Consider the following 27,921-nt stretch of genomic DNA (forward strand, 5'->3'; position numbering starts at 1 on the left):
TGGGATTTGGATCAAACCGCTAGAATTTATTTAAAAAACAAAATAAAACAATGATATAAAAACTGCAAGAAGGTCTGAATCCAAAGTTTTTCCTCTAATAGTACCAAATGCCACAAGGAACAGATTATTATACAAATGTGTACAAATTTTAAATACAAATACAATAGGGTTGGATTTTAAAGGAAAACAAACAAACAGAAAGCAGTTCCTCATCAGGATTTCATTAATGTGTAAAATGACAATGGTAGGGTTGAATTCTTTCTGTACTAACCTATGTCTTCAAGGCCCTTCCTTGATACCCTGTGTCGAACAGGAAACTGACATGTGTGCAGATGAGGCCTGGTACAGATTCTAACACATGAACTCAAGCCAAGATTTCTGCTCTTCTTGATTTTGGTTCCCAAACATTCCTGTTTCCTCAATTAAATTTCAAAATTGCTCTGAGGTGAGAAAGGCATTCAGTACCCAGAATACCTTTAAGAAACACAGCCTTGTGACCACACTGGTGGGAAGGAAGGAAAGAATTAAATAGGATGCAGGCTGGCTGCACTGCCCTCAGAGATCTACTTTGATGCTGCAGTGCTCCGTCCAGGCCAAGGGAAGAAAGCACAGCGATCTCAGAGCTTGGTTCTGACGTGGAATCACACACCAAATTTAAAAACAACCCTGAAGCACTCAACTGTCTTCTTTGGAACTGGGAAGCAAAAGTTTGGTTCTTTGGAAATGAGGGCAGCTGGGAATGGTAACATTCCTTTTTATTTTACTTTCTTGACATTATTGAATCAGAAAGGATTAGAATCCCAACATAATGATTCCTTTGTGAGGCACAAATACCTTAACGTGTAAATGATTTGGAGTTTTCAGAGGGGACCAGAGGAAGGAAGAAAGGAAGAAATGAAAATCTGTTATCTTCCACATGCTGTTGCTGGTGGAGGCTCTTGTTTTTAAATTATATATACAGAAATTTACAGGATAAATTAAAATCTAAGAGAGTTTAAAGAGTTAAATACACATAATTAAAACACATTCACACGCGCACATAAATAAACCTACACGAGAATAGAGTACGTTTTTTTTTGCAATTTCGTTTTCGTGTGGAATGCAGAACACTCTATCTGCCCAGCAGGGGAGCCAATGAGAAGAACCCAGGAATCAGGCTGGGCAAAGTGCACCTTCTACAACCACCAAACAACTCAGCCACAGAACCGTGAGTGAAGCTGACGCTGCCAAGGGAGGTACCAGCTCTTGGTCCTGCAGACCAAGTATCCCGGGTCAGCTCACAGTATAGGCCGTTCAGCTGCTGGCACTGACAGCTTTACCCTCGCCAGGGCTCACAGAACTCCTTGGCCCCTACTGAGGCTGCCAATGGTACCAATGATTATAATGAACTAAGACGTGGACACTGGTAGAGCAGGAATTGGAATGAACCCCCTACTAAGTTCACTTAAACCATTGCAATAGCTTTAAGATGGGCACGATTTTATCACCTCCCACCTAGGTCACCTCAAGTTGAAAAGCTTTGTACTTTCAGTTAACTGACATCTTCCCATAATCTTTCCCATCACACTTCAGACTGTAAGACAGGTAAGGCAAATGGTCAGTGATGGGTCTGGAGGTACAACTGAGTTTGGAAAAAAATCACATTTTAGCTGTCCATAACGAGATGCACTTGGCATCCAGAACAAGCCCCCAGGCCCCAAGTTACATTGATTTTTAAGGCAGATTTATCCACCACAGGAGAAGTAAGAATCCCAAGCCCATATTCATGCCAAGGTTTTCCTCTTGGCTAAACCTTTGCCACTTCATAAAATTATTAAAAGCAAAGTAGTTACAGTCTTATGTATATATTGTACATTTTATATATATATATATGTATATGCATATATATAAAAATTTAAAACCTATACCCAGAGGCCAGCGAAGGGATCTGGAACAGTCATATATACACAAACCAGCAATGGGGGGGATAAGGTTTCTGTCCCAGGAGGCTTTATGGTCAGAGTCCAGGCATGATGTAAGCAATGTTGTCTAGTGTGTTTGACTGCAAAACAAGGGAAAAAGGTTCAGTGAAGAGGACTTCTCCTTAGTTCTCTGAGACATATTTCATTGTTCAGGGGAGGGAGATGGAAAGAAAGACTAGAGTTAGAGGAAACGGGGGGAGATGAAGATAGTCTCCTGTTGTCTTTATGCTAGGAGCTTGTTTGCTGACTTCTCCAGTTAATCCTAGTAAAATAGAGGCAGAAGACTCCTGTGCTTTGTAGAAAAGCAAACAGGAAACACAGGATTGAAGTACCTTAAAGGCTAGAACGCTTCTCTCCAAAGGAGAGATGTCTTAGGACATGGCACGCTTTCTGTTTCACTGAAAGCCCATGTTCCACGGGCTGACAGCTGAAGGCAGTGCTACATCCAGGAAGCTTTATGAGCTTGCGCCTGATAGAACTCATTAAGGCAGGGCCTCTCTGGCTCCCTGGAGGTCTGGCCCCCAAAATCCAAGGAAACAAGGAAAACTCACCAAAACCTGTTTGGGACAGCCATTCAACTCAGGTAGCTGTGTGGTCAGACACGCCAAGGGGCCAAGCGCACAGATGATGGAGTCCAGAAGCACGGACAGACTGCCAGACACAGCCACCATGCCCTGAAAGGGACAGCGTTAGATGAGAGGAGGTTGTAACTCGGATCACACTCCTGCTGCTCCTCCAGGTTCTGGGTGACTTCCTCACATGGTTCTTTAAGTCTCAGGCAGTTCTGTGAAACTTGCAGTGGTTTTGGAAGGGATCTGCTTTGATAACTCAATGCATTCCCAGGTTTCCTTTCTATATTCCTAACCCATCTTACCCTCTGTGTGACCTTGGGTTAGTCATTTAAGAAGAGTTAAAGAAAAAATCTATACTTAAAAATAGTAAAAAATGCCTTATCTACTCTGGAGAGCTGCTGAGATTTGCAGAGACCACATATGCAAAAGTATTTTTCTTATATTAGCTCAAGTGTGATGGCTGAGAATTCTACAGCCCTGCACATTAACATCCAATATAGACACATACATTCTCCACGTATAGCTGATGACGCCACTTTCTGACAGCTGATGGTACTTTTCTTTTTTTAACATTTGACAAATCATACAATTCACATTGTCTATATCTCTGTGATTCAAAGAGATAAGAAATGAGACTGCTTGCTGCAAACACTGCTCCCCAGCTCTTGTATAATCTGCTTTGACTAGAAATACGATGAGGACCTATCACCTCGGGAGGCAGCAGAGCTGAGTCCTTCAGAGAATGAGCTCAATACTGCTGGTCCAGAACCTGGCTGCCCCACACACTGAAAGGGGCACGCTGCTTCCTGTGTTGTGCCTGTAAAACAGTACTAACAGCGTCTGCAGCACGGAGGGGATTAAGTGAGATGATAAAGTATCAGGAACAATGACTATTATTACCAACACCACCATCTCCAAAACTGTATTTCTGGCTGCCTGCTAGGTCTTTCATTTTGGTTATTTCTCAGTCTCAACATGCTGTAAAGAGAGATACCCTACCCTTCCTCCTAGCATCCCTTCCTCGGCTAGTCACCACCATTCACGCGACTGCCCAGTCTCAAGGCCTTCCCGCCACTGATTCTTCCTTCCCTCACCCTCCTTGTCCAGTGTCTCCCCCTCCTTCCAAGGCAGGCAGTAGAGCAAAGGGTTAAGAGCATGGACCCTGAGGTCATGCCACCAAACTCAAGGCAGTGTTTCAGCACAGAGAGGCTAAACTCCAGAGAATGTTCCCTAACCTCTCTGTTTTCCCTTCTATAAAATAAGGGAATACAAATTCTGCTTCACAGAGTTGCAATGTGAATTGAAAGAAAGAATCCATGTACAGCACGCTGAATGGCTGAGTGAGCATTCATTGAAAGATAGCAATTAGATATCCCATTACTTTTGCTCTGCAGAGAATTATAGCTAATATTTTATGCCTGACTCTCCCAATGGATTATAAGCAACCTGAGGGCAGGAACCAAGTCCTATTCTTTTTTTTATAACCTCCCAGTAATTCCTGGTGTTCCACATAGAGTAAGCTCTCAGTAAATATCTGCTGCATTAAAATAAAGTCTTTGTCATGTCTAGACTAGATTATTGTTATAATTTTCCCCCAATTCTGGTCTCTTTTCACTCCCGATCTAAAATAGATGATATTCTCAGAGAAAACCAAATGAGAGCTCTGATCATTCCTCCCTACTCAAAAATTCTCTGCGGTTTCTGAATAGTCACTTTCCTCTTTAATTTGGACTATACCCTTAATATTTAGCCTTCCCCCACCTTGTGCATTGCATGTTCTAGTTTTTCATCATTTTAGCATGAAATAAAACCTAAAGTGGAACCCCAAAAAACAGCTAAAAGGTCTGGTTAAAGTGGGGATGGAGGCCTCTTCACCCATCTCTGCATGCAAGGCTGAGAAACAGATATATGCTGTTTTCTTGGTTTAAAACCTCTCTCTCCAGTATCTCCATGATATGAAATCCTGCTCACTCTTTCAGGTCCAGCTGGAACACCACTTTCCTTCCACAAAGCCTCTCCTGACTCCCCTAGCTCTCTTGAACCCTGCTCTGACTGCTTCAGGTGCCATGAACAACAGAACGAGGGCGGCCTTAGAAGTGAGGCAAGCTGGGCTCTGTCACAGGTAGTTGCATAAACTTGGAATAATAGTCACTTAATTTCATTAGGCTTCAGGTATTTAATCTTTAAATGAGGAAACTGTATAAATCAGTGTTCCTTAAAGCATAGCACGTTTACTGCTTCTAGGTGGCATAGAGGTGAACGTTAATTATTTGATATACATCAATTTTGATTAGAATATCACACTTGTGATATTGAGGATATCATTGTGAAAGCATGGATATATTTATTTAATTAAAAATGTAATGTAAATAACAGTGTAAGTGGTATGTGGAAATTGCAAAATTGTGAAGATCTATGTGAATGATTAAAGCCTGGGAAAAGTGGAGTAGGGGGAGAATGGGGAGTTACTGCTGACACACAGTAGGGGGTTTCTTTTGGGGGTAAGGAAAATGACGTTGAATTAGACAGTAGTAATGGAGCCACCGATCTGTGACTATACTAAAAGCCACGAAATTCTACATTTTAAAAGGTAAACTTTATGGTGTATGAATTATACCTCAATAAGACTGTTACGTTAAAAAAAGAGTGGACTAGAGATTCTGTAATATTCTTTTCCTTTTCTGGTCAACATATATATATGTAACTTTTCTATAGCAACTGCTCACAGAAGCTGCCTTCTTTTTTTTGCTAATTATGTATCTATTCTTTATTTCCAATTAGTCTGTAAGTTTCCTGATGATAGGAAATTATCGGGAAGCTATTCAGATTTTCTGCTCCCCTCAATTTTTGAAATAATGCCTAAGTACCTAACAAATCTTTGCTGAACTGAATAGAAATGTCAGGGAGAAATCTGGAATATGGAAGGTGAACAAAACAAATCATTCTTAATTTTAACGTTTTTAGGAAACATAAGAATGTCTAAATATGAAAAATAGATAAGGATTCCTGAATATTTTATTCAGGAAATATTTATATCTACTCAAATACTTGAGCTTACAAGAAAGTAGTTGTTTTGACACTTACTGAATTTTTAGAAACTAGTCAAAGAACTTAGACAAAGCTTCATTTCTTGTGGCCTTTGGAATTTTGTTTTTATTTTTATTTATTTATCTTTTTGGGGGTGCAGGTAATTTGACTGACTGACTGACTGACTGACTGACTTATTTACGTCTTTATTTTTAACGGAGGTACTGGGGATTGAACCCAGGACCTGGTACATCCTAAGCATGTGATCTACCACTGAGCTGTACCCACTCCCTGGTATTTTGTTTGATGAATAATAATTCAGCTTCCATATAGAAGCAAGTGAATAGTTTCATATTCCTACACTGATTTCTCAGCTGAAAAATGGCTTCAGTAGCTTAGACTGATTTCTTTTCTGAAATATCTTATTAGGACCCAGTGGAAAACTGAAATACTACATACTGAGTGAGCCCAGGGGCAACATGATTAGAAACTGAATATAGTAATGGCAATGGAACACGACAGCTTTGTAGGATAAGTGATTTTGAAATTAAAGCTTAAAAGGACAAAGATCTCCTTAGGGTACTAGCACTATGTAATTCAAGTGCAGAGTAATGAAGAGCTTGAGAACCTTAACCTTTCCCTTGCTGCCTATTTTCAAAGCTGTAGAGGAACTCTTCATCCCCTGTACAACCTAATCTGCCTATTCAAAACCCTGTTGGAAATGCACAGAAAAATTCAAAATGAATTTGCAGTAAAAATGATCAAAGCATCCATGGGATGTGGACTCATTTTTTCCATTGCATTTTTAAAAAATAAAAATGAATGACAGGACTATATGTCAATTATATCTCAATAAAACTGGGGGGAAAAAGTTACAGAGTATTCTAACTTCCTTCTGTGCCATTGTTTCAGTAGGACAGTATTAGCATAACCTTGGAGAGCCAGTAGGTAGATGCCGAATCTCCAGACGTCTCTATTACCATCTATCTTCTTTATCACTGTATCCTGAGCACCTGGCATAATCCAGCACACAGTAGTTGCTCAATCAACGTATGTGAGTAAATGGATTCAAATTGTATTGGCAGCTGGAGTCGTGCCGCTCGTTCTCACCTCAGTTTCCTGCAGGCGGTGTCCAATGAGGCTCAGGGACTCTCCCAGCAACTGGAGATGAGCAGCCACATCGATGGGCTCTGTCTCAGGGGCTTTGGCTGGCGAGGCGGGTAACAGCATGGTGGTGGGTGGAGATTTCTTTTGGGGTGACAGTATTCCTGCAGAGGAAGCTGAGAACAGAGACAAATAAAGCTTGCCTACGGCCTCCAACACCACAAAAATGTTCTTCCTAACTTTCCCCTTTTATGATCTCTACCAGGCATTAACAAAACTATGGACTGCGGGCCAAATCTGGTTCGTGACTGCTTGTGCTTGGCCTGTGAGCTAAGATGGATTTTAGATTTTTAAATGGTTGTAGGAAAAACAAAGAGTAATACATGACAGAGAATGCATATGGCCCTCAGACCTAAAATATTTACTCTCTGGCCCTTGACAGAAAGCTTTGCTAACTTCTGATTTACATTTTCTAAATTTGGGGGGCAAATTTTAATATTCAGTAATAATACTGTGAAGGAAAAGCTGGGCTGGTTAACAAGATAACTCACAGGTCTAGGAATGTGAAGGAGAGGCTGGGCTGGGCTAACAAGATAACTCACAAGTCTAAGTATTGGAATACTGATCTGAGTTCTGCTGGACTAACTTGTAAATCTAAGTTTATCAGTGTTGGTTTGCTGTTTATGTTTTTTGCTAGCCAGCTGGATTTTCAAAGACACATATCTGGCTTTGGAATGTTGGTTTGCTGCCTCCCTGCCTCCACTTTTGTGATGATAATGCTGCTAAAGCTGTTCCATGCCTATTGGCCAAAAACCCCAAGCTTGTACTTTACCCTATAAAACCTCATGCGCACGTCTTGGAGGTGCTCAGATCTTCGGAGCAGAAGCCCCTCTGAGCCCACCGGCGTAATACATCTGAGTACTCCAACCCTCAGAGTGGTGCTTGTTTCTTGACTGGTGTGTCGTTTCCGTAACAATACCTAGATATCAAGATCTGCTTCTAACACAGGCTGCTCTCCCAGTTTACTAGTAAGGGAGCAGAAGTCACAGTTTTCGAGGGAAAAGCAGGAAAACCAGAGAGGGTGTGGTCACTACCTTTCACTTTCATGGAACCTTCTGAGCTGGAGGCTTTTCTTTTCACAGTTGTAGCTTCTGCTTTGTTCTGTTTGTGTTGCAGATACTGAGCTTTTTGCTTCCAAATCTGCAATCAGATCAGGGCAAAAATACATTACAAAGGGCAAAAAAAAAAAAAAAGTAAAAGGGAAAGCAGTCTTGGAAGAGGAGGATGAAGACAAGAAGGAGAGTGGAGGGGAGCAGACAGAGGGTTGGCGTTAACTCTGAAGCTGGAGGGTCATTGAACAGGCTTCAGACAGCAAAGACAGTAATATCTTAGCTGAACATCCCTCCGTGCTGAAGGTCAGATGGCAGCACCCAGTCTGAGATCACTCTAAGGGTCGAAATGTAAAATCAGAGAGGAAACATCTGCCTCAGTCTAATGTCCAACCTGCACGTGGGCAACACCAACAGTACAACGATGACACGAAAACAGGAACTAATCTACCTGGGTGAAACACATAATAGCTGTTTCATCCAGATGAGCTGTACCTTAAAGCAAGGAGGTAATTCTAATTCCTAGAGCATCTTCATGTCATCTAATTGGAAAATGACTGTGAATAATTCAGATATGACTGTTTATTCATTCTTAATAGCTTCTTGATAGTAAGGGATACTGGTTGATGAGGATGATGACCTGGAATCTACCTACCAGGTAAACACTGTCCTGTGTTTCTATTATTGGCTCAATGTAAGGTTGCTAGGAGAAAATTAGATCAGTTTAGAAAAGACAGCCTCCCTGCAGCTAAATCCTCACCTAGAGTGAACTGGCACCAACCAGTTCACTGCCCTCTGCTAAACCATTTTCCACCGATTTTACTTTTTTCCACTATTTTCAGTGTTGTTTGGGACAGTCTATAGAATTATACATTTTGGAAGGCACAAAGCAAAAACATGTCTGTACAAGTATACTTACCAGTTTGTCCTTTTCTGGCAACTGCTTCCACACCTCAGCCAGTTTTTTACTAAGCTCCCCAAAATCTGGCATAAAAGAGTAAAAAATATAACTGGATACAGTAAAAGTTTAACCATAAACAACACAGAAGATTGATTAGAGCAAACATTGGTAAAACGGTTTGAAGATTAGATTTAAATAGCACAAGATTCTGTTAGAAAACCAACCAAACCCCATCACTTTTCTTGATTCTTTTCTAGAAGGAAGGGGCTGTTTTGGTGGTCATGAGACAAGACTCAAATTCTCACACATCTACTCTCTAAGGATTTATTCCTTAAGCATCTTTCTGGTATCTTTTAATTGATCCCACGAAACAGGGCTTATCAACTTAGGTTAAAGAAAACATGTTATGCAGAATTTGATAAAGATGTTAGATTTTGACCAAATTTCTGAGAGCTCAGAAACAAAGAATTCCCCTAGAGCAGCTCAGAAGCGATCTTCCAGATGTGTAATGCTGTCCTTCCACGTGTACGGCAAGGTCACACTTTACAAAGTATATTCGTGGCTTTTACGGGGCTTCATCTGTGCTACACAACAGCTCTGGTGAGGTTGAGAAGCTAGCTCACCCGTTAGGCAACTGAGGTTTGTAGAGCTTAAGTGATGTGTCTACAGTTTGAATTGTAGCTCTCACCTCAGTAACTTCTAACACAGAGACAAACATAAACAATATAACATGCCATCTCACTCTAACTTCAAACCCAAGGGCAGTTTAAGCAAAAGGTCAACTGTAAAATCTTGGAAATAAACAACTGCATGTTTAGCACTGTGCTTTACGGATGGGGTAAACTAAGACAAAATCTAAAGGGACTTGCACAACTGAGGAGAGAAATGAGATTTGTGTTCTTTTCATACTATGGGAAGAGTATGCCTGTTGACCGACTGAATTAACTGCACTGCTTCAGAGATACAAATGGAAAGTAAAAAAGCTAAAGATGAGAAATGTTCTTACCTATGCCTGGGTGGTCAGCCACAATGGTTACACGATACTCTTTACAGAACACCTGATAGGCCGACATGTTCTTCTTTTTTGGCTAGTCCACATAAAAATAGAACAGGACAAAACTTCATGAGAACACAAGTTGAGTAACCTTGCATTTATGGAACAAAACAGAAAAGTTACCTACACTTTTCCATCAAGACTGTTCTGAACGACTAACCGGCTCTCCTAAACAGGAAAATTAATTTTTAATCCATGTTTCTTATGGCTCAGAGATGAGTATCAGTTTTAGTCTTAGAAGGTAAAAATCACATGCTAAATTATTTTTAGATTTTTCAGGTTGTTGCACTTACTTGATAATTATTTGTAAAGTCCTCCATTCTTCCCACATACAATCTCATGTTATGAATTTCTTTTAGAGTTAAGTGCTAAGAAAATCTTTACTTCTTCTGGGGTGTGTATTTTTTGCCTTCTTTGAAAGTAAGAACCACATAATTTCCCCTTACTTTGAGGCCAGGAAGCCAAGAGCCAAATTTATGTTCATATCGTTCCTCTGGTTTTGATTTCTAATCTTATAATTTTCCAGATCCTGCTTTTACTGTCGCTTGTAGTTTATCATTATTTTACTATTCACATACTTGTGGTCCTAGGTGAGAAGCAGATAAATAACCGAGGACAATTCTTTGGTAGTCAGTGTAAGATGAACCTCTTTCACTCAACAAGCTGCTTGGTACTACTTGAATTATGTTTATTCTTCACTGCATTATGACAACTCCAAAAGCAACACATGTTTTTTGAGGAACAAAAACAAAATATGCTTTTAAAGCCAGTTCAGCAAGGGATATATAAAACAATAGATTACATTCTCTATTACTATACATTCCATTTTACAGTTATCTATAGACTGAGGAAAAAAACTCGAGAAGTATTCCCACCTGAAAAGGTGCATTAGATGGCATCTGTCCAAACCTCTCATCCTGAGGATGAGAAAAAGGAAACTCTGAAAAATAGTGACTTGCCTGAGTCCCACAACTACGCCAGCCATAACACCAGAATGGCTGCAGCCCAGGAAGCCTGACTTCTAGGGCTACGTGTTAGGGGCCAAAGAAAACAAATACGTTGCTTTCTTACAGAAAAGGTTCCTATTTAAAAAGATGATCCCTTTTAACCTTTGACGTTTTCAGTACGGCTTTCCTGAAACCCTCATCTGTAAGTATCAAAATATGGTGAGTCCTCTATCTCCTCCCAAGAGAGTACTTTCTGGTCCTGCAGTTATTATAATGACAGGAACGTTTAGGGCTTTAAAAGCTACTGGGAACTTCTGTTCACCTTAAGAGTCGTATTTTATGACCCAAACAAACCAACAAACAACACAGTCCTGTCTCATGACTAGAGTTGCAGCTTGTTTTAAATTAAGCCTGATGACACACTTTGTTCACCTTAGTTCTTAATGTCTTCATAAAAAAAACTACTGTCAAAGGCCAAAGACTAGCCAAAACTTATGACAAAACAAAACAAAAAAACACTTGTGTGATGGCTCTGACTTTAATTCCAAAAGGAATTCTAAAACCATTTTTGAAGAGTGGAAACATTCCTGAAACACCTTCCCAAGTAGCTGCTTTGAATGAGAGACAGCCCTTCTTTGGATATAAAAATCATGGCATGTTTGTTATAAATTTAGCTTCAAAAATTTTAGACTAATCTTTTTAAAGCAGCTTATCCATTGACCTGACTTGGCCATATTATAAAACTTGCAAGGAATTTTAACAATGTTTTCTCAAACATGCTATAATACTGTGAAAGGTTAATGCTCTCTATTCCACAAGGCAATCTATAGCTATAATATAAAATTAGGACTACCTTTACAAAATTAATCATGACTCTCATTCAATAAATTAGATCCAAATCCACATACTGAAGAGAGGGTCCTCTCATATCTCTTATAAGGGACTTTATTCAATTACGTAGAAAATACACGAGTATTTATTGAGTACCTGTCCTGGGTACAGTGGTAGTTAAGAGGATGAGCTTTTGAAGCCCAGATCTTATTCTAAGGCTGTCAAGCAGCATAAAATACTGGAAAACATATGACATTTAAAGTTTAAAGGCCTACCATCTTTTCTCAGCTTCACCTTATACTAATTATATGATCCTGAATAGAACACCTGAGAAGTGGATAGCTGTTCTGACATATGGTATTAAAAGTATTTCAATGACCAAGAAGGAAAAGCAGACTAAAATGAAGGAGACTATAAGGGAAACAGAAAAAAAGTAACCTATCAAAGTCCTCTGCCATTCATTTATTAATACATATTTGCTAAGCATCCACTATGTGTCAGACGTAGGGAAAACAGCCAAGGATCAGACACATAATCTAAGAGATAAGACAGATAAACATGTCATCATAATAAAATCAACAACATTGTAGGGGAAGTACTGGGTGTTACAGAACATGTAATAGAAGTGCTTTAGCTAATTAGGCAGTCAAGCGGTATTTAATCTAAACCCAAAAGCTGCGTAGACTTAGCCAGGTGAAGAACAGTTAAGAGTGTTCTGGGCAGAGGGAACAACACGTGGTAACACTCATCGAAGGGGTAAGAGATGATGTCAGCGAAGTAGGAAGCGCTTAGAGGTGGATGCCTTGTAACCTGTATTAAAGAGCATGGACTCTAATGTAAAAAAAGAAAAAAGAAGACACTAATGAACTCATCCACAAAACAGATACAGACTCACAGACATAATAGACAATCTTATGGTTACCAGGGGAAAAGGGGGTGAGAAGGGATAAATTGGGAGTTCGAGATCTGAAAATATTAACTACTATATATAAAAACAGATAAAAAACAAATTTCTTCTGTATAGCACAGGGAACTATATTCAATATCTTGTAGTAACCTATAATGAAAAAGAATTATGAAAACAAATATCTGTATGACTGACACTGTACACCAGAAATTGACACATTGTAACTGAGTATACATCAATTTAAAAAAAAAAAAAGACTATGGGCTCTGCTGGAAAGAAGTGATTCAAGTACTTTAAGCTTCCAGAAGCCACGTGGTCAGGATGCACTTCAGGACCCTGGAGAATGCCCTGGGAAGAGCAGGAGTGGGGGCAGGAAGCCCAATCGGGGGCTGCTGCAGGAGTGCCTGGGAGGGATGGTGAAGGCCCACAGCCAAGACAGTGGGGATGCAGAAAAGCAAATATATGGAAAGGGCGGGAGAAGGGAAAGGATTTATTGGAGATAATGTGGCAAAACAGAAAGAGCCTGGGCCTTGGAGGCCAACAGAGCTAAGTGAAAATCCACCGCACTACTTACTAGCTACCCCAGCTGCTTTATTTCCCTGAGCTTTAGTTTCCCTACAAGTAAAAGTTGGATAAAAAGGTGGGAACTAGCCAGTGTTTGGTACTGCAGTAGGTACTGAGTAACGTTATCTCTGTGGTAGGCGGAATTCCAAGATGGTGCCCAAGATTTCCGTCCCTGGTGTTCACAGACCCGCCCCTGGACATGAGCAGGACTGGTGAATCTGAGGGGCTGTTGCTCCCGTGATCGTGTTATGTTATGTTATATGGCAAAAGGGACTCTGCAGATGTAATAAAGGTCCCCGATTGAGTTGAATCTGAGCGAATCAAAAGGGAGATTATCTGGAGTGGGCCTGACCTTATCCAGTGAGCCCTTAAAAGAGGTAAGACCCAGCAGCAGACACTCTCCTGCTGGCCTTGGACCCAAAGATGAGTTGCTATGAGTCCTACAGCTCCAAGGAACTGAATGTTGCCAAAAACCTGGACAAGGGCCTGCAGCTCAGATGAGAAACCAGTTCTAGCCAACACCTGGATTCAGTCTCATGAGATGGAGCAGAGAAACTGGCTGAGCCCTATCTGGGCTTGATCTATAGAACTGCGAGATAATAAATGCAGGTCTTCTTAAACTGCTGAATTTGTGGTAATTTGTTACACCACAGTAGAAAACTGCTATGAATTCTTTTCTATTCCCTCTCTATTTTTCAAAATAGAAGCTGTGGCTTCCAAGAAGCCAATACAAGATTTTTTTTAAAAAATAGCAATTCTGGTGAAGGCTAATGGGGTGAAATTATTTGACCTAAATCAGACAAAAACAAACAACCCCTCCCCCCCAAAACAACAAACCACAGCAGCAAGGCCTTTGCTTTAAACATGCCATTTACATAGTAAAGGTCCTATTTTCCGGTATTCTCCTGGTGGAGCCAGTCCTGTTCAGAGATGCAACAGAAGTGAGTTCTAGGGGCTGCATTTCCTTTATTAATTTAGTAGCAGCTTCATATCCCCAAATGCTCTAAGTGTTGTAATCCTTCCAAATCCCCCTTTATTGGGCCCAAGATAAAACAAAGTGGCACTACAAATACATGAGCTCATGTCAGTTTTATATTTGGCCATGAGAGAGAGAGGGAGGTAAGGACTGACGAGTCTGGGTGATTCTGCTCTAAGAACCTATTCCTTGGATTGAGTGAGACAGAGTATAAATCTGCCTTCCCCAGACAGTTCCTGGATGCCTCCCTCAGTGTGTGCAACTCACTACCCCAGTGTGATTCTCATGTTGGTAGCTGACACAACTTAAAAAATAAAATAAAACTATGGCTCCTTAACATATGCCAATGACTTAATCTGGTGCCGAAGAGAGAAAAACCCGGCTGCACTGGGCTGACTTTCTGCTGGACTGAGAATCTGTTGGCCTTCATCATGCAGCCGCCTTAAGAGATTTTCAAGGGAAACTCGAACAGTTTTCATTGTCTGTGCTGACCTTAGAACCTACCCATCATGCTCTAAGATGCAACTCCAGCCTACGGACCCAAAGTTTGGAATTCAAGCCTAACGGTTTAATTTTTTCCAGAGCATAGGCATTTTTCTAAATTAATAGTTAGAAATAACACAAATAATGGCTGATCTCTAGACATACAAAACTTTTCCACATGATTCTAAATGCAAGACCAGTAATTCTACCCTAGACTTTCTAAGGCAAGAATGAGAAAACATACATTATGTCAAGTGAATCACAGGGGTTACATTTAGATCTAATCTGGGCTCTCCTTTAACAAAATGTTAATATTTCAAAAACTTGGATACTTTATTATTAGCAGCAAACGACTGGCAACAAATCCACTTAAGTGTAACTCACAAGGTTGTAATTTTATAGCCAGAACCTCCTTTTAAATGTTTGATGACATATGTCACAATATCAAGATCTATATTAAGAGCAATTTCTTACTGCTTTTTATAAAGCAGTCACACTTAATTCCTTTAGATCACAGAACTCTGAGAAAGTCTGATGAAAATGCCTCTTCAAGTGCATCTATGACCCCAGTTTAATAACATACTTTAAAGGATAAAACATCTCAGGGTTAAGGCAAAATATAATTTATGAAACTTAAAAATAGAACTTGGCTTTCTTCTGCTGATGACAGGAACCCAGTCTCTTCACTGACATGAATACCATGTAGGAGACGCTCTCACCTAGGTTTTACCTGTAGAAACTCATTTAAGCCTCCTAACAAACCTACGAGGTACATTCCATCATTATTGACATTTTACAGATGAGAAACTGAGATCCAGTCATTTGCTGAGGGAGTGGCAGGGCCACCATCTGATGCTCTTCTGAACTAACTTGACTGAAATCCCCAAATCTGATCTGGCTAAAGGACAGGGTGCCAGAGAAGCAAAGTTTCCACACCAAAGCTTTTATTTTAACTATTCTGAATGGAAAACTATTTCTGCTCTCTCTCATAATATACCACTGCATAGAATTTAAACATTCCTTCTGTATGGTGGAAAGAGCATGGATCCTGCAACCAGAAAAACCTGGGCTTAAATTTCTCTTCTGCCACTAATCAGGTGTGTGTTCCGGGGCAGGTAATTTCACTTCTTGGAGCTTATTTCTGTGAAATGGTGATAGTAAGACCTACACATGATGGGGTGCTTGTGAAAATTCACTGATATACCATAGATAAAAAACTTAGTGTGGTGCTTAGAACCTATGAACAACTCCATACATTTCGCTGTTATTCTTGTAATTTACTGACCATTACTCTACTGCCCTCTCCTAGAGGGCAGCAACTCTTCCTGTCTTCCACCCATTACTTTGAACCTTCTGCTAACGTCCTGGGGAATTCTGAACATCCTATGCCCCTTGTATCTCAGTGCCTGCCCTCACATGCACTTTTCACTCCCTGACTGAAATGCCTGCTCCTCCTTTCCACCCGATAACTCCTATTTGGCCTTAAGATTCAATTCAGGTGGTATCTCCCCTGAAACCTTCTCTGACACTCAGAGGCCTTCCTCAGCATTCTGCACACGTCTCTGCTGACGTTCAACATGCCGGACACTTCCCAACCTCGCTTACTACACCCTGAGCTCTTTGAGAGCTGACACTGGGTCTTATTCATCTTTGTATCCATAGCACCTGGCGAGTGCCTGGCACAAAGTGCAGAATAAATATGTACTGAATGCACAGCAGAGCCCCAGAGCTGTATGTGTAAAGGGCAGTGCACACGTTCACTTGGATTACCTTGGCTGATTTTCACAACACTCTTCTATGTGAAGCAGGCTGGGTGCTAGTTCACTATGCTATGAAGAAAAGATCAGGGTCAGAGTGGTCCAGGGGCTCGTCTCCAGCCAACGTTCCTTCCCCCAGTGCCCATGAAGTGCTCCACGAGCTAGAGGAAATTCACTCTATAGCATCTGCTTTTGCTCCTCAGACACCCTGTTTTCTCTTTGGTTTTTAACTGTTTTCCAAACAGGTGGTAACTGCAGAGTTTGCTTCCTAAAAGGTGGATGTTAATATTAAAAGGCAAAAGAAAACAGAAATGAAACCATAAAAGCATAGTCTCCTTGCTTGGTCTAATATGTGAAATGAGTGGTTGAAAAAAAAAGTTTTAAAAAGATATTTTCAAGTATATTTTATGCTTCCAAAGAGCTCGGGATGAAAGCAAGTCATTGCAACAGCAGCTATCTGCTGAGCCAGGCCGTGGGCTAAGCATGTCACACGTACACCTAGGTCAGTTTAAGTAACCCCATTTCACAAGTGAGCAGGGAAGTGAGGAAGCAACCTCAAGGGAACAAAGCTAGTAAGTAGCAAAGAGACCAAGAACCCAAGTCTGCTGTACCCGGGTCCAAGCTTTCAGCCACTTCGTTACAACATCTTTATGTCTCAATAGGCCAAATCGCTGACTCCAGGACACCCTATCAGTTTCCCTTAACCTAGAACCTCCTATTAGCTTCACTAAGGGTGCGTTACGGGGCTGGGTAACCCTCTTTTACAGGTTTGGAGAGGCATGCGTGATAGTGGAAAGAGTCCAGGCTCGGGGTTAAAGGCCTCTATTAAAATTCACGTCCTTTCTTTCCAGCTGCTTCCTCCATCAAAGGGGGCTACCAATTCCTGTCAGTCATGACCGCTCTGTGTGCACAAGTGCCCAGGAAAGCCTGGCACACAACAGGCTCTCAAAAGATGGCACTGACTAACCGGAACCACTGACTGCTATTGTTACTCAACCTCAGTTTTACCAGAGAGAATCTACATAATACCAGGACAAGTCTAGTTTTATCTCAGAATTTAGTTTATTAGATTAACAGTAATGTCTGAGTGTGCCAGGCACCAGGCCACCAGGCCAGCCTTCGTTTGCTTGGAGGAAATGAGAACATTCTGGAAACACACAGGTAAGTGAAGGTGTGCCTCTGAAGTGGCAACATCACAGCTCTTATTTGAGCAGCAGTGAATCGGCTTTTACTGATTTACTAAAACCCAAAGCAAGGTGTCTTTTGAAATGTTACCACAGCCTGCTCCTCCAGTATAAACCAAAACCCCAACTTCAAAGGGATGATCTTAAAGGGGGAATGAAGCTTCAAGACATTACCATCTGACTTCTCTACTCCTCCTAGAAAGCAGGATTCAACCACAAAGAAACAAACAGGCAAACAAATTTTAAACATCCAAAAAACCACTCCCAAAACACAACTCAACACTGAAAGTGCCACTGTTCACCAGGGAGACAGTGCAACTTCCCTTCTTTGTATCAGTCAAAACTCTCCAGTGAAAGATCCCCCCACTGCCTTCGCTTCTCACTCTAGTGTGAACTCTGTCAGACACCTGGCTTCCATTCTCCCCACTACACTTGAACTCCTGTCTTCTCAGGCATGAGACCAATCTATTCTTGAAATGGTCTGTCCCTTGCTTCCGTGACACTAAGCCCTCTCTGGTTTCCCCTCCAGCACAGGGCCCCTCCTCCCACCCAGGGCCCTTGTGTGTCTGCTACAAGAGGCCGCTCTGGGCTCCATCACTTCTCATCCCGGTCCTCTTGGGTCTTATGGTCGAACATAAAGGAGTAAGGATCCACTGAGGATGTTGAACAGATGCCTGTTGTCATCCAAGTGGTACTTAGGTTTATTCTGGCATCAGTGTAAGACTCACCGTGTGGGGGAAGAAATGGAAAGGGAGCCATGTATTACATTAAGTACAGAGAGGGATGAGGCAGTGGTGAGAGAGGGCATAAAGATGTGGAAGTTATTAAGGAGGACGAATATCAGGTTCAACACCTGAGTGGAAGTACTGGGGGCTGGGCAGGGAAGAGGGAAATGTAAAAGTGAACCTTAAGTTTGGAAAACAAAATTAGAACAGCAGTTGGCTGTAAGGGTGAGGACTGACTGGGAAGGGGTATGAGAAATACCTCTGGGTATCTGGAATGAGGATAATATCTGTATCTTCATGGAGATTTCGTCACACAGGTGTGTGAACTTACCAAAACTCATCAAATGGTACACTCAACATTTGTGCATTTTACCATGTGTGAATTTTACCTAAAAAAAGCTCTGAAAACAAATGTTGAGTTTAAGTTAATAATATGCAAGCTGAAGTAGAGAGATGAAGTTTATGATGCCTACAACTTACTTTAAGATACATTAACAAAGGTAAGATGGATTGATGGAAAGATGAATGATAAAGCAAACAGCAAAATATGAACTGTAGAATCTCAATGGGTGGCATATGGTGTTCACTGTACAATTCTTTCAATGCTTTTTGTTTGAAAAATTTCATAATGAAGTACTGAGAAAAATGATAAGCATGTGGTTTTGAGTTTGGGTTGGCTGGCAGGACATGGGGATTACAGAAGGAGATGGAGGAGGAGATGCAGGTTTGGAGTCTGGATGATGAGCTGAGTTAGTGACACAAGGGTCTGAAGTACCCAAGGCATCCAGGCAGAAATACTGATCAGACGGCTGGAAACAAAGGACGAGGGTTCAGCTGTTTTGCTACGCTGCTTCCTGACCATCTCTCTGCCTCCACGTGCCCCCTTCTGCTGAAATCCTTTTTCTTCTCTGAGCTATCCCTGACCATCCTGCCCCCTCACACTGAGCGCTGTAAGATTAGTTTACGGCATTCTCATATATCACTAGAATGGAGGTTCTCAGAATACACCCATTCTTACACAGGATACGTACTATTTCATGAAACAGTTTTCAAATAAACAAATGAATAAAACCTGACCCAGTATGTGACCAGCCAGTTATGTTATGCTTATGTTGATTCTTAGCTTGGGAGGCTTTTTTTTTACTTTCTTAAAAGGCTGTCTTACTAGTGGGGAAAATAACTTGCACGTCAAATTTTAGACTGAAATGAAATTGCTAATCCCATATTCTTAATATATTTGATTTTCTCTTTCTTAGTTGCTTTTTTTTCAGACTTTATGTAACATTTTCACTTTGCAGAACTACAAAGGAAGAAAATGGTTGTCCTTAGGTGGCAAAACTATGATTTTTTTCTTTCTTACTATTCTGAATTTCTAAATTTCTAAAAAAATTGTATATTACTTTGATAATCGGGGGGCGGGGAGGCGGGTAGTTTATTTTTTAAAGGAAACCTGTAATGACATAGTCATGAGCCCGGAAAGTACAACTGCTAGAAAATTTCTTGAGTTGTGAGAAAGAAATCAAATCTTGGGGGCTAAGTTCTCATTCCTATCTCCTCTACAAGCAGTGAGCTCCCTGAGGTCAAGGGCTACATCCTGCTCATCCTTCCACCTCTTAACGCCAATGGTAGCACTGGGCCTGCCAAACAGGAAGCGCTCAAATAGTGGGAGAACACATCTTTGACACTAAAAATACCAGAAAGTAGCCAACATCGGTTAGTGAAAAGCCGTTAGTTTATTCTGTTAACTCGCTCATTATTCTCCTAATTTTGAAAATCTGTTTCTCAAGATGAACTCACAGGATACCTTTGCACACTGGCCCAGGCAGACTGTGCTGCTGAGTGAAAGAAACTGGGTTTGGCTCCTTCTGTGAATTCTAAGGGCAGGTCAGAATAAGCGTTGGTATTTCTAAACCTCTGCTTGGCACAGTGGGAGAACGACTCTATCAAGAAAACCCATGAATAATTAAGATGGCACCTATTTTTGTACCACTGGTCCATTTCATACTTGACATCATTCCAGCAGATTTACCTTGCTGCATCCCTGACGGTTCACCTCAGCTGCTTAATTCCAAGTCCACTTACTACTGTCGGGGAAAAGCCTGCTTCACCTCCTACGCATCATACTTTAAAAAAATGCCTTACCTTGTCTCCTCTCTCGCGCTCTCTGTCCTTCTCCTCTCTCTTCTTCTTTTTCTCACTGTGCCCATCTGCATGGAGGCCCGGAAGTGGTGGGGGAGGAGCTGCTGCTCCGGGGTACGGGGTGCTGGGAGGAGGGCCAGGTGGTGCTGGGACCTCTCCCACGGCTGCGGCGGGAAGCCCTGAACTTCTCTTGGACTTGGAGTGTCGCTTCTCTTTATGCTTCTCCTTGTCCTTCTTCTTTTTGCTCTTCTTTGACTTCTTTTTCTTCTTGATTTCCCGGTAAGAATCATCTATCACTAACTCCCCCGCCTCTAGCTCCCCACCCGAGGAGGAGTCTGACTCCACGAGAATAGGTTCTAGCCCTGAAAGGTCAAGGTTAGCATTGTGGGATTCTGGGAACTGGGAGGCATCAGCCCCACAGCCTTCAGGGCCGGGAGATGAACGCGGGTCTGAGGAGGATTTGTGCTTCTTCCGGGCTGTTTTCAGGAAGCTCTGTAACTCGTGTCCTAGGAGTAAAGCACCTTGCTCATCGCGAGCTGACTTCTTAGAGGATTTTTTCACAGTCGCTTGTTGAGAGGGGTACTGAAAAGACTCCTCATCAACCGAGCTGCTTCCCTTCTCCTTTGGTGAGAGAATGAGTTTCATCTTTAAGCCATCGGGCTCACGAAGGGTCAGAGTCTCTGTGTTCACATAGAGCGGTTTCATTTTTTTGGATTTATGGGAACCACCATCCTCCAGGGATGGTTCCCCACCGCTTCCACTTACTTTCTTCCTGTGGTGTTCCTTTTTACTCTCTGAATGGCTTGAAGAACTAGAGGATTTTTCTCCTGTCTTTTTGGAGGGCTTGGTGCCTGCTGCCAGTGGTGAAGTGATAGCTTTCAACAGGTCCATGGCTGTATCAGCAGACTGCGGGCTGGACTTTTTCTTTTTCTTCTGTGACGATTCCAAAGACGAAATATCTAGAAATAATCAAGAGGAGTGATGTCCACATGACAGAGCAACTTCCAACCAGTTTCCTCTCTCACCAAAAGCACCCAAGTAAGATGAGGAGGAGGCTAACAGGAATGGTTTGAGGGGAGGCCCTTCGACTGATTCCTAACATCCAGAGACGATGCCCACGTGCTTCTTGGCTTGGTAGATTCTGCCTCTGACCCTGGAGACAGTTCTTGCCACTAATGTTGTTTCTCTTCACTGAGTCTTCGCAAGCAACCAGAGAGCATACCCCGAAGAATGGACCATAGCTGTGGGATTACGAGTAGTTACAACTTAGATTACACTGCAGACAGAGTATCATTTATTCCTGTGTTCAGGACAAATCCATTCTAGGAAAGAGTTAGTCTCATCAGCTATGTGTATAACAGAGCTAAGAAAAACTGGTCTTGTCAGTGGAGATGTGCTGGACTGAGAACCCACAGGTGCAGGCCAGAGGGCCCAGGACTACATATGGCAAAAGGGACGCTCGGTAACAATGGGCACAAGATAAGTGGGTGATTGGGGGGAGAAGGAACCTGGTACCTGGTGTATCACAAATGAAGACTGTTCTTCTATGCTGAATCCTCCAAAATACCAGCCCTCCACCTCTCTCCTCCTTCACACTGGTTTATCGGCACTCAGAACAAGAACCACTGTCCTGTTAAATAGGCCACTGAGTCAGCAACATCTGGATCCCTCTCCCCTACCCCGACTCCAAGAACCAGAGATGTGTCTCTCCCACCTGCTGCCCTCTCCCAGCCTTACCTCCATAGTAGTAATCATCAGATGAGTGCTTCCTCTTCTTCTTGTGCGTGTCCGTCCCCAAGAAGTAAAGTTCACTATCCTGGAAATTAAAGAGGAAGAAGAGTTGACCAAGAATAAGATGACGAGGCAAAGGCAGTTTGGAACCAATCCTGTTGCTTTCTTTACAAAAAAATTACTTATTTTTATGGAAGTATAGTTGATTTACAATGCTGTGCTAGTTTCAGGTGTAGAGCAAAGTGATTCAGTTGGAACCAATCTTGTTTTTTGATGACTTCTGACTTTGGAAAATAAAGTAAAACACAGGAAATGGTAAAAATAGATGTGAATAATGTTTATGTCTTTTTGTAAACATTTTTAAAAGAAACTCCTTTCTTCAAATATTAGGAAATACGATACAAAATAGTTTAAAACTTTCCTAATTCAAATGTTTAGCATTTACCTTTAATTTCTTCTTGGAAGAATTCCTGACCTGAGCAGCGATTTCTTCCTCTTCCCTTAAAAAATCTTTGTAAGAGCGTTTCTTTTCTCGTTGGCTTCGGCCAGCAGCTAGCCCTATGTCCTCAAAGCTGTGATCACCATCAAAGCAATCTGAGCAGCACAGATTCATTTGGAAAGGAAATGATAGAGTCAAGTAAGTAACAAACAAATCGCCACATGTGTAACGCAACAGTCCCTCCATTTTCAAATTAACGTTACTCGATAAGTCCACTGGGATACAGGGCTAGATCCAAGGGGACAAGAGTACGTCTTGGTGGCTTGGCTGCAAATATAAGAATCAAACCTGAAGAAACAACGCTTCCACGCTATGCAAAGGCCCAGGGTGCATCCTCAGACATGGTTTCTTAGTTGTGATTTGGCAGGTGGACACAGACTTGCAGAGGTAAGGCTGAAAAGAATAAGGATTCATGTGCTGTGCTGCTCTGTGGGAGTCCACTGTGTGGTTCCTGTCCCCAGAGCCCTGCACACTGGAGCTGGCAAGGACCACGAGTGCTGCAGGGGCTCACCCCAATACACTACAGAGACTTATGTTTCAGACTCTTGTGTTGGAACCCTGTCCTGGTTTTCGTCTCCATGGGCCCAGTTTGGGGATGACGTGGAGTTTTAATAGCGCTCTGGCTCATCACTTGGGAGTCCAGGCTGTGATGGCCAGTCCTGGTCTCTATGTCCACGGGCTGCAAGGGCTGAAGAGGACACCCCCTTTGGAATGCTTCTCAGGTTAAGGGGTCATACCTTCTTTCTTCATGGAGTCATCATAAGCCATGGCGGTCCTGCAGGGCCTTTGAGAATGTGTCACTGTGTCCAGGCGCCTTCCCGTCTACAGGACCAGGTCTGAGAAACAAAGAAGGAAAACCCTCCTGTAATGCGAAATCACTGTGGAGAAGCAACCTTCCAGATGGAAATGCGCAGTGATCCAAGGGCAGACGGGAAGGGCGGCAAGAGATAAAGGAGCGTCTTGTCACCTCTGACTCTGTAAATATTCTGGGGCTGAAAGTGTAGGAAGTGCACTAGGCTTAATTTGATTTGATTCATGAATTAAAGCTGTTGTTGGAGGGGAGTATATAAAATACTTTCCACAGAAAAAAAATACTTCAAAATTAATGAGAATTTCTGAAATGCCAACAGGACTGACAACACTGAGACAGGTAAGAACTGACATTAAGTCAGAGGGATAGGTTCAATCATGGTTACAAAATGCACAGATAAAGCAGGATACAGAGGAAGACAGATTATACCCCACATTTGAGACCACAAAAACCTACCATCCGAATTGGTGATGGGCTAAAATCTATTGTATTACAATTTAAACAGAAATGACGAGTACATTACAGGGATATTAAAGATCTTTAGAGCATAATTCTTTTGGTTTGCATTTGGTTGGGCTATCTGAATTTGCTCAAAATCATGGAACTGTAAAAGTAGGCATACTTTTTATATTGCTTGGCCATAGGACAGCTTTTAACATTATTAAGCCTTTCTTAAAGGTTATAGGAGAAAATAAGGAGGAATTTTCCTTTGTCCACTGGTGATGGCATTTTTATCATTAAGATTTCACTAATTTGAAGAATTACTATCATTTAAAAGTTCTAAATGTTGCCTTAAATTGTTAAAATTACTTTTTCGGCATTCAAGTTTACATGTCCATTTTGACTTTGAGGATGACAAGCCATAAACTGCGCTCCAAGGTAAAGTTCTTCAAATACTTTTAGGACAGGAAATGTCACAATTCCTACAGGAAAAGTCTTTGCAGGAAATTTAAATATTCTATACTAAATATATTGAAAATGTCCTCATTCAGTTAGTGACATGCTTAAAAGCTGATGTGACTGCTCATTTACTGAAATTTTATTTTACCTTCATCACTATAATGGGGTTTAGAAATGCTGAAAGACACTTCAATGAGACATTGCCAACACCTCGAGGAAGGGATGGGTAATACTGAAGTACGTAACTTTTGTGAAAGAAAAGATGAATTAACAAAGGAAACTGTCGTAAGAGTCACATTTAAAATAACTCAAAGAAAAAAGGTCTAATTGCACAAGTCAGATAAAACACAATGCACACATATGCCTGAGTTGAAAACAGAAATATTACCAAGAATGATTTACAGGGAAGATTAAGAAACATAAAAAAGCATTTCTCCACTTCCCTAAGAAGTGGAATGAAGAATGGTCTTGGTCAAGGTAAGAGAAGCTTGAGTGAAGTGAAGACATGAAATGAACTGGGTTATTTTACAGATAGTTGGAGAATGGCTTACTCAAAGGGCTTTTCACAGGAAATCAAGGGGCTATAAGGTCAGGTCTCATGCAGAAATGTGAGGAGGCGAGATACATGTGACACAGCCAGTTTCCATGTTCCAGCAGTAGGCATTAAACTGTCTCAAACAGAAATTACTGTCATCCCCTTTCCACCCAAGGGGTGTAACTCCAAGGCGGGTTAAGGGAGGGGGAACACTATAGGGGATTATACCCACTCATCTGAAAATAGTATATCCTCTCACTGGTACTAAAGTAGTGAGTTTATTAGAAGAGTACAGGGACCCCATTAATTTTCACAGGCTGATAACGCCAAGAAATACCACAACTTGAGACCTCAAGTTAAACGTTTTCCATGCCAACGTGAATTTTGGCAAAGAACGTTTGAAAAATAATGGGGAAAAATATCTTAAATATTCAACATCATCAATGGGACCATCAATTTGTTGTCAGTAAGAAAATGCTCTTCTGTATGGAGACTGAGACTTATAACCAGGCCTTCCCTTTGGTAACATCAAAACTAACATAAAACAGAGCTGAACAGCTAACAGTCAGAATAGGAATAAGTACCTCTGAAGACAGTATGAGAAGGCAAACAATGATGTCACTGACTGGACTATGAAAAAGTGCTCATGGTCTCATAACCGACTGCTGTGAAAAACAACCAGTGGATGAAAAACATTGTAAAAGGGAACGGAAAACAAGGAGCTGATCCTCAGAGGCACAGAGCAGCACAGAAAACGTGTGCTGGTGTCAGCAACATGTATTAGAATTATAAATTAGAATTAGAATTCATAAAGACACTGAAGAGAGTTTTACAAATCAGAAGATTAAATAACCTTGGTAAAAAAAGAACAGGGCCTGAAGGCACGTCCAATTCACTAAAGAATTGGGACAGACAAGAGCTTAAAAAACTAAAATTAAACACAATCTCATTCACAGCTTGGGCAGACTGATGGACCCTGAACTTCTAGGTTCTTTAAAATCAGGATATTATTTCAGCCCAGGGCTCAGTTTTGGTTGCTGACTCATAGAAGAAAGATGAAACCAGATAAAGAAGTCTCAAGCAACAGTATGGAAGAAAGGCAGAGTTAAGGCAACATTTACATAAGATCAGATGACTCCCCTGATAGTCTTTCCAGGTCTTGAATATTATCCACGATAAATTCAGAGTTCAGGGTTAAGCAGCAGATTGCAAGGATTAATGAAAATGAAAAATATTAGGTTTGATATTCACATTAGAAGACAGAGGCCATAATTACATTAAATGTTGGCAAAAGTAAAACAGGTGTTAAAACTCATTCTCCTGAATTCCGTCATTTTGGAGTTGATAGAATTCAGTGCTGTCAACTTCAAGAGGCAGGGATAATTTTAAAATTATGTTCCTCTCAGTGGGCTAAGAAAAGACCACAGAAGTAATAGTTCATTATTTAATGTTGTTTATGGAAGTAAGAAACATGCCATCATAAAAAAAAGTGTACTTTTGAAAGGTGCAAATTATTAAGTGGCTCTTTTCGGATTTTTCTTCAGGAGATAAAAAAGGGGAGACAGAGCTGCTCTTCCACTTGTAGATAAGTATATGGGTCAGGTTCAGGCATTGCTTTCTGGATTATGAAAATAATCAGGGAGAAACCAAAAATCGTCAGATGCAGTACTTTGGTTATTTTGAAAATCCAAATTATAAATAGTGAAAAAAAAAAGTTTTGGAAGGTGAATTTTTGACGTAATCTGAGCCCCAGCAATCACTCACAAACTTCTTCATCCCAGAATGTAAATGTGTATTGAAAAAGAAGAAACAAAGTAAGCCTGGAAACCGGGCAGTAAGTGAAATCCTGAGATCCAGGTCGAGTCCAATAGGAGAGCCTTGTTCAAGGTTCCGTGTTCTCTTCTTCCAGTCCTCCTCTCACGAACTCAAAGTGCCAGTCAGTGCAGGAAAAGGAAGATGCACGTCCAGCTGCTGCCAGTTTCTGAATTGTTGCTGTTACTTCTAGGATACTAGTAGGTGAGGTCTCATTTTCGTCGAGATTTCCTCCAATCTCAGCACACAGCGACTCCGAATTCTTGCCACTCCCTTCTCCAAGAACCTACCTATGCAGCACTCACAGCCCCTGCCAGCTCTGGAAACTGCAGAGATCCCGACAGCCTGGGATGGGGATTGAATCCTCTCATTGTAGTGCAATTAAGCGGAACCACGACCACCGCACAGATTGGCTGACAACACACATTTCCAAAAAAACCCAGCAGCAGAAATTTTGACAAGCCTTGTCCAATCAACAGGCTCTACTTTGGATTCAGTTTTTTAATTTATTCTGCTATGGGGAAATATAATCAGCCACCAGCTTAGCTATCAGGAAGCAGGGAGATAGATGTTTCTTCTTTGGCGTGATACAATATAAAGTGAAGTCTACCAGTAACAGCTATGGGGGGAAATGGGCCTGGACCGAGATCCCGCTAGGTAAGCACGTTCAAACTGGGTCGCGCGCAAAGAGTACACACCACACCGGGTTACTGCTACAAAGAGCCCCCAGGACCACCATTTTTGTGGCTCCCCACGGCAAACCTAAGGGATTCTCCCGGCAGTTCTGCAGCAACAGCTAGTTCGACAACGCTGTGCGAAGAGGAAAAGAAGAAAGCTCCTCGCGTCCTCTCCTGCCGGCCGCCGCCCCGGCCCTCCCGTCGCCCCGGCCCCCTCGCCCCTTGACAGCCCGGGGACCCCGCGTCCCGGCTCCCGAGCCGCACGGCGGCCCCGACCCGGGTTCCCGCGTCCCGGCGGCTCCGGCGCCCCCGAGGGCGGAGACGGCCCGGGCAGGGGGAGGGGCGGCCTCGGCCCGCAGGCCCCCGGGGCGGCCGCACGCCCCCTCCCGGCCCCGCAGCTTTCCCGCCTTCTCCATTTGAACAGCTCCCGCCCGCCTTCCTCCTTCGGCCCGCTCCAGCCCCTTCCCGGGGGCGGACTGCGGCCGCTACTCCAGTCCCCGGCTCGGCCCCTGGGCTAGGCCGCGACGGGCCCGGGGCGCCCTCGGAGCGGTGTCGCGGGCCCGAGGAGGCGGGTGGCGGCGGGGCGGGGCCGCTGCCGCCTGGGGGTGGGGGCCCAGCTCGGCCTCGTGGGGGCTCGGCTCGCCGCTACCTTCACTCCTCTCGCCCGGATCCCGCCTCAGCGCCGCCGACCGCCGCCATCTTGGAGAAGGAGAGA

At 42.3% G+C, this 27,921-nt stretch overlaps 1 protein-coding gene across 4 annotated transcripts; it reads right to left on the bottom strand.

Annotated features, from left to right (window-relative positions):
- Positions 1-27,921, bottom strand: HMGXB4 (HMG-box containing 4). Of its 4 annotated transcripts, XM_031463156.2 has the most exons (13): positions 27,856-27,902; positions 23,209-23,307; positions 22,760-22,864; positions 22,418-22,566; positions 21,979-22,057; positions 21,757-21,871; positions 20,245-21,200; positions 9,681-9,762; positions 8,693-8,757; positions 7,759-7,864; positions 6,671-6,840; positions 2,513-2,635; positions 1-2,041 (listed from the first exon to the last, which is right to left on the bottom strand). In XM_031463156.2, the coding sequence occupies exons 7-13, from the start codon at positions 21,130-21,132 to the stop codon at positions 1,997-1,999; spliced, it is 1,479 nt and encodes a 492-aa protein (XP_031319016.2). In that variant the 5' UTR covers positions 21,133-21,200; positions 21,757-21,871; positions 21,979-22,057; positions 22,418-22,566; positions 22,760-22,864; positions 23,209-23,307; positions 27,856-27,902; the 3' UTR covers positions 1-1,996. The 4 variants fall into 4 exon arrangements, with proteins under 4 accessions (XP_031319016.2, XP_010988217.2, XP_031319017.2 ...); XM_010989915.3 differs by lacking the exons at positions 21,757-21,871; positions 22,760-22,864 and having other exon boundaries at positions 27,856-27,921; XM_031463157.2 differs by lacking the exons at positions 22,760-22,864; positions 23,209-23,307 and having other exon boundaries at positions 27,856-27,916.

The sequence above is a fragment of the Camelus dromedarius genome, chromosome 11, assembly GCF_036321535.1.
Source record: "Camelus dromedarius isolate mCamDro1 chromosome 11, mCamDro1.pat, whole genome shotgun sequence".
NCBI lineage: Eukaryota > Metazoa > Chordata > Mammalia > Artiodactyla > Camelidae > Camelus > Camelus dromedarius.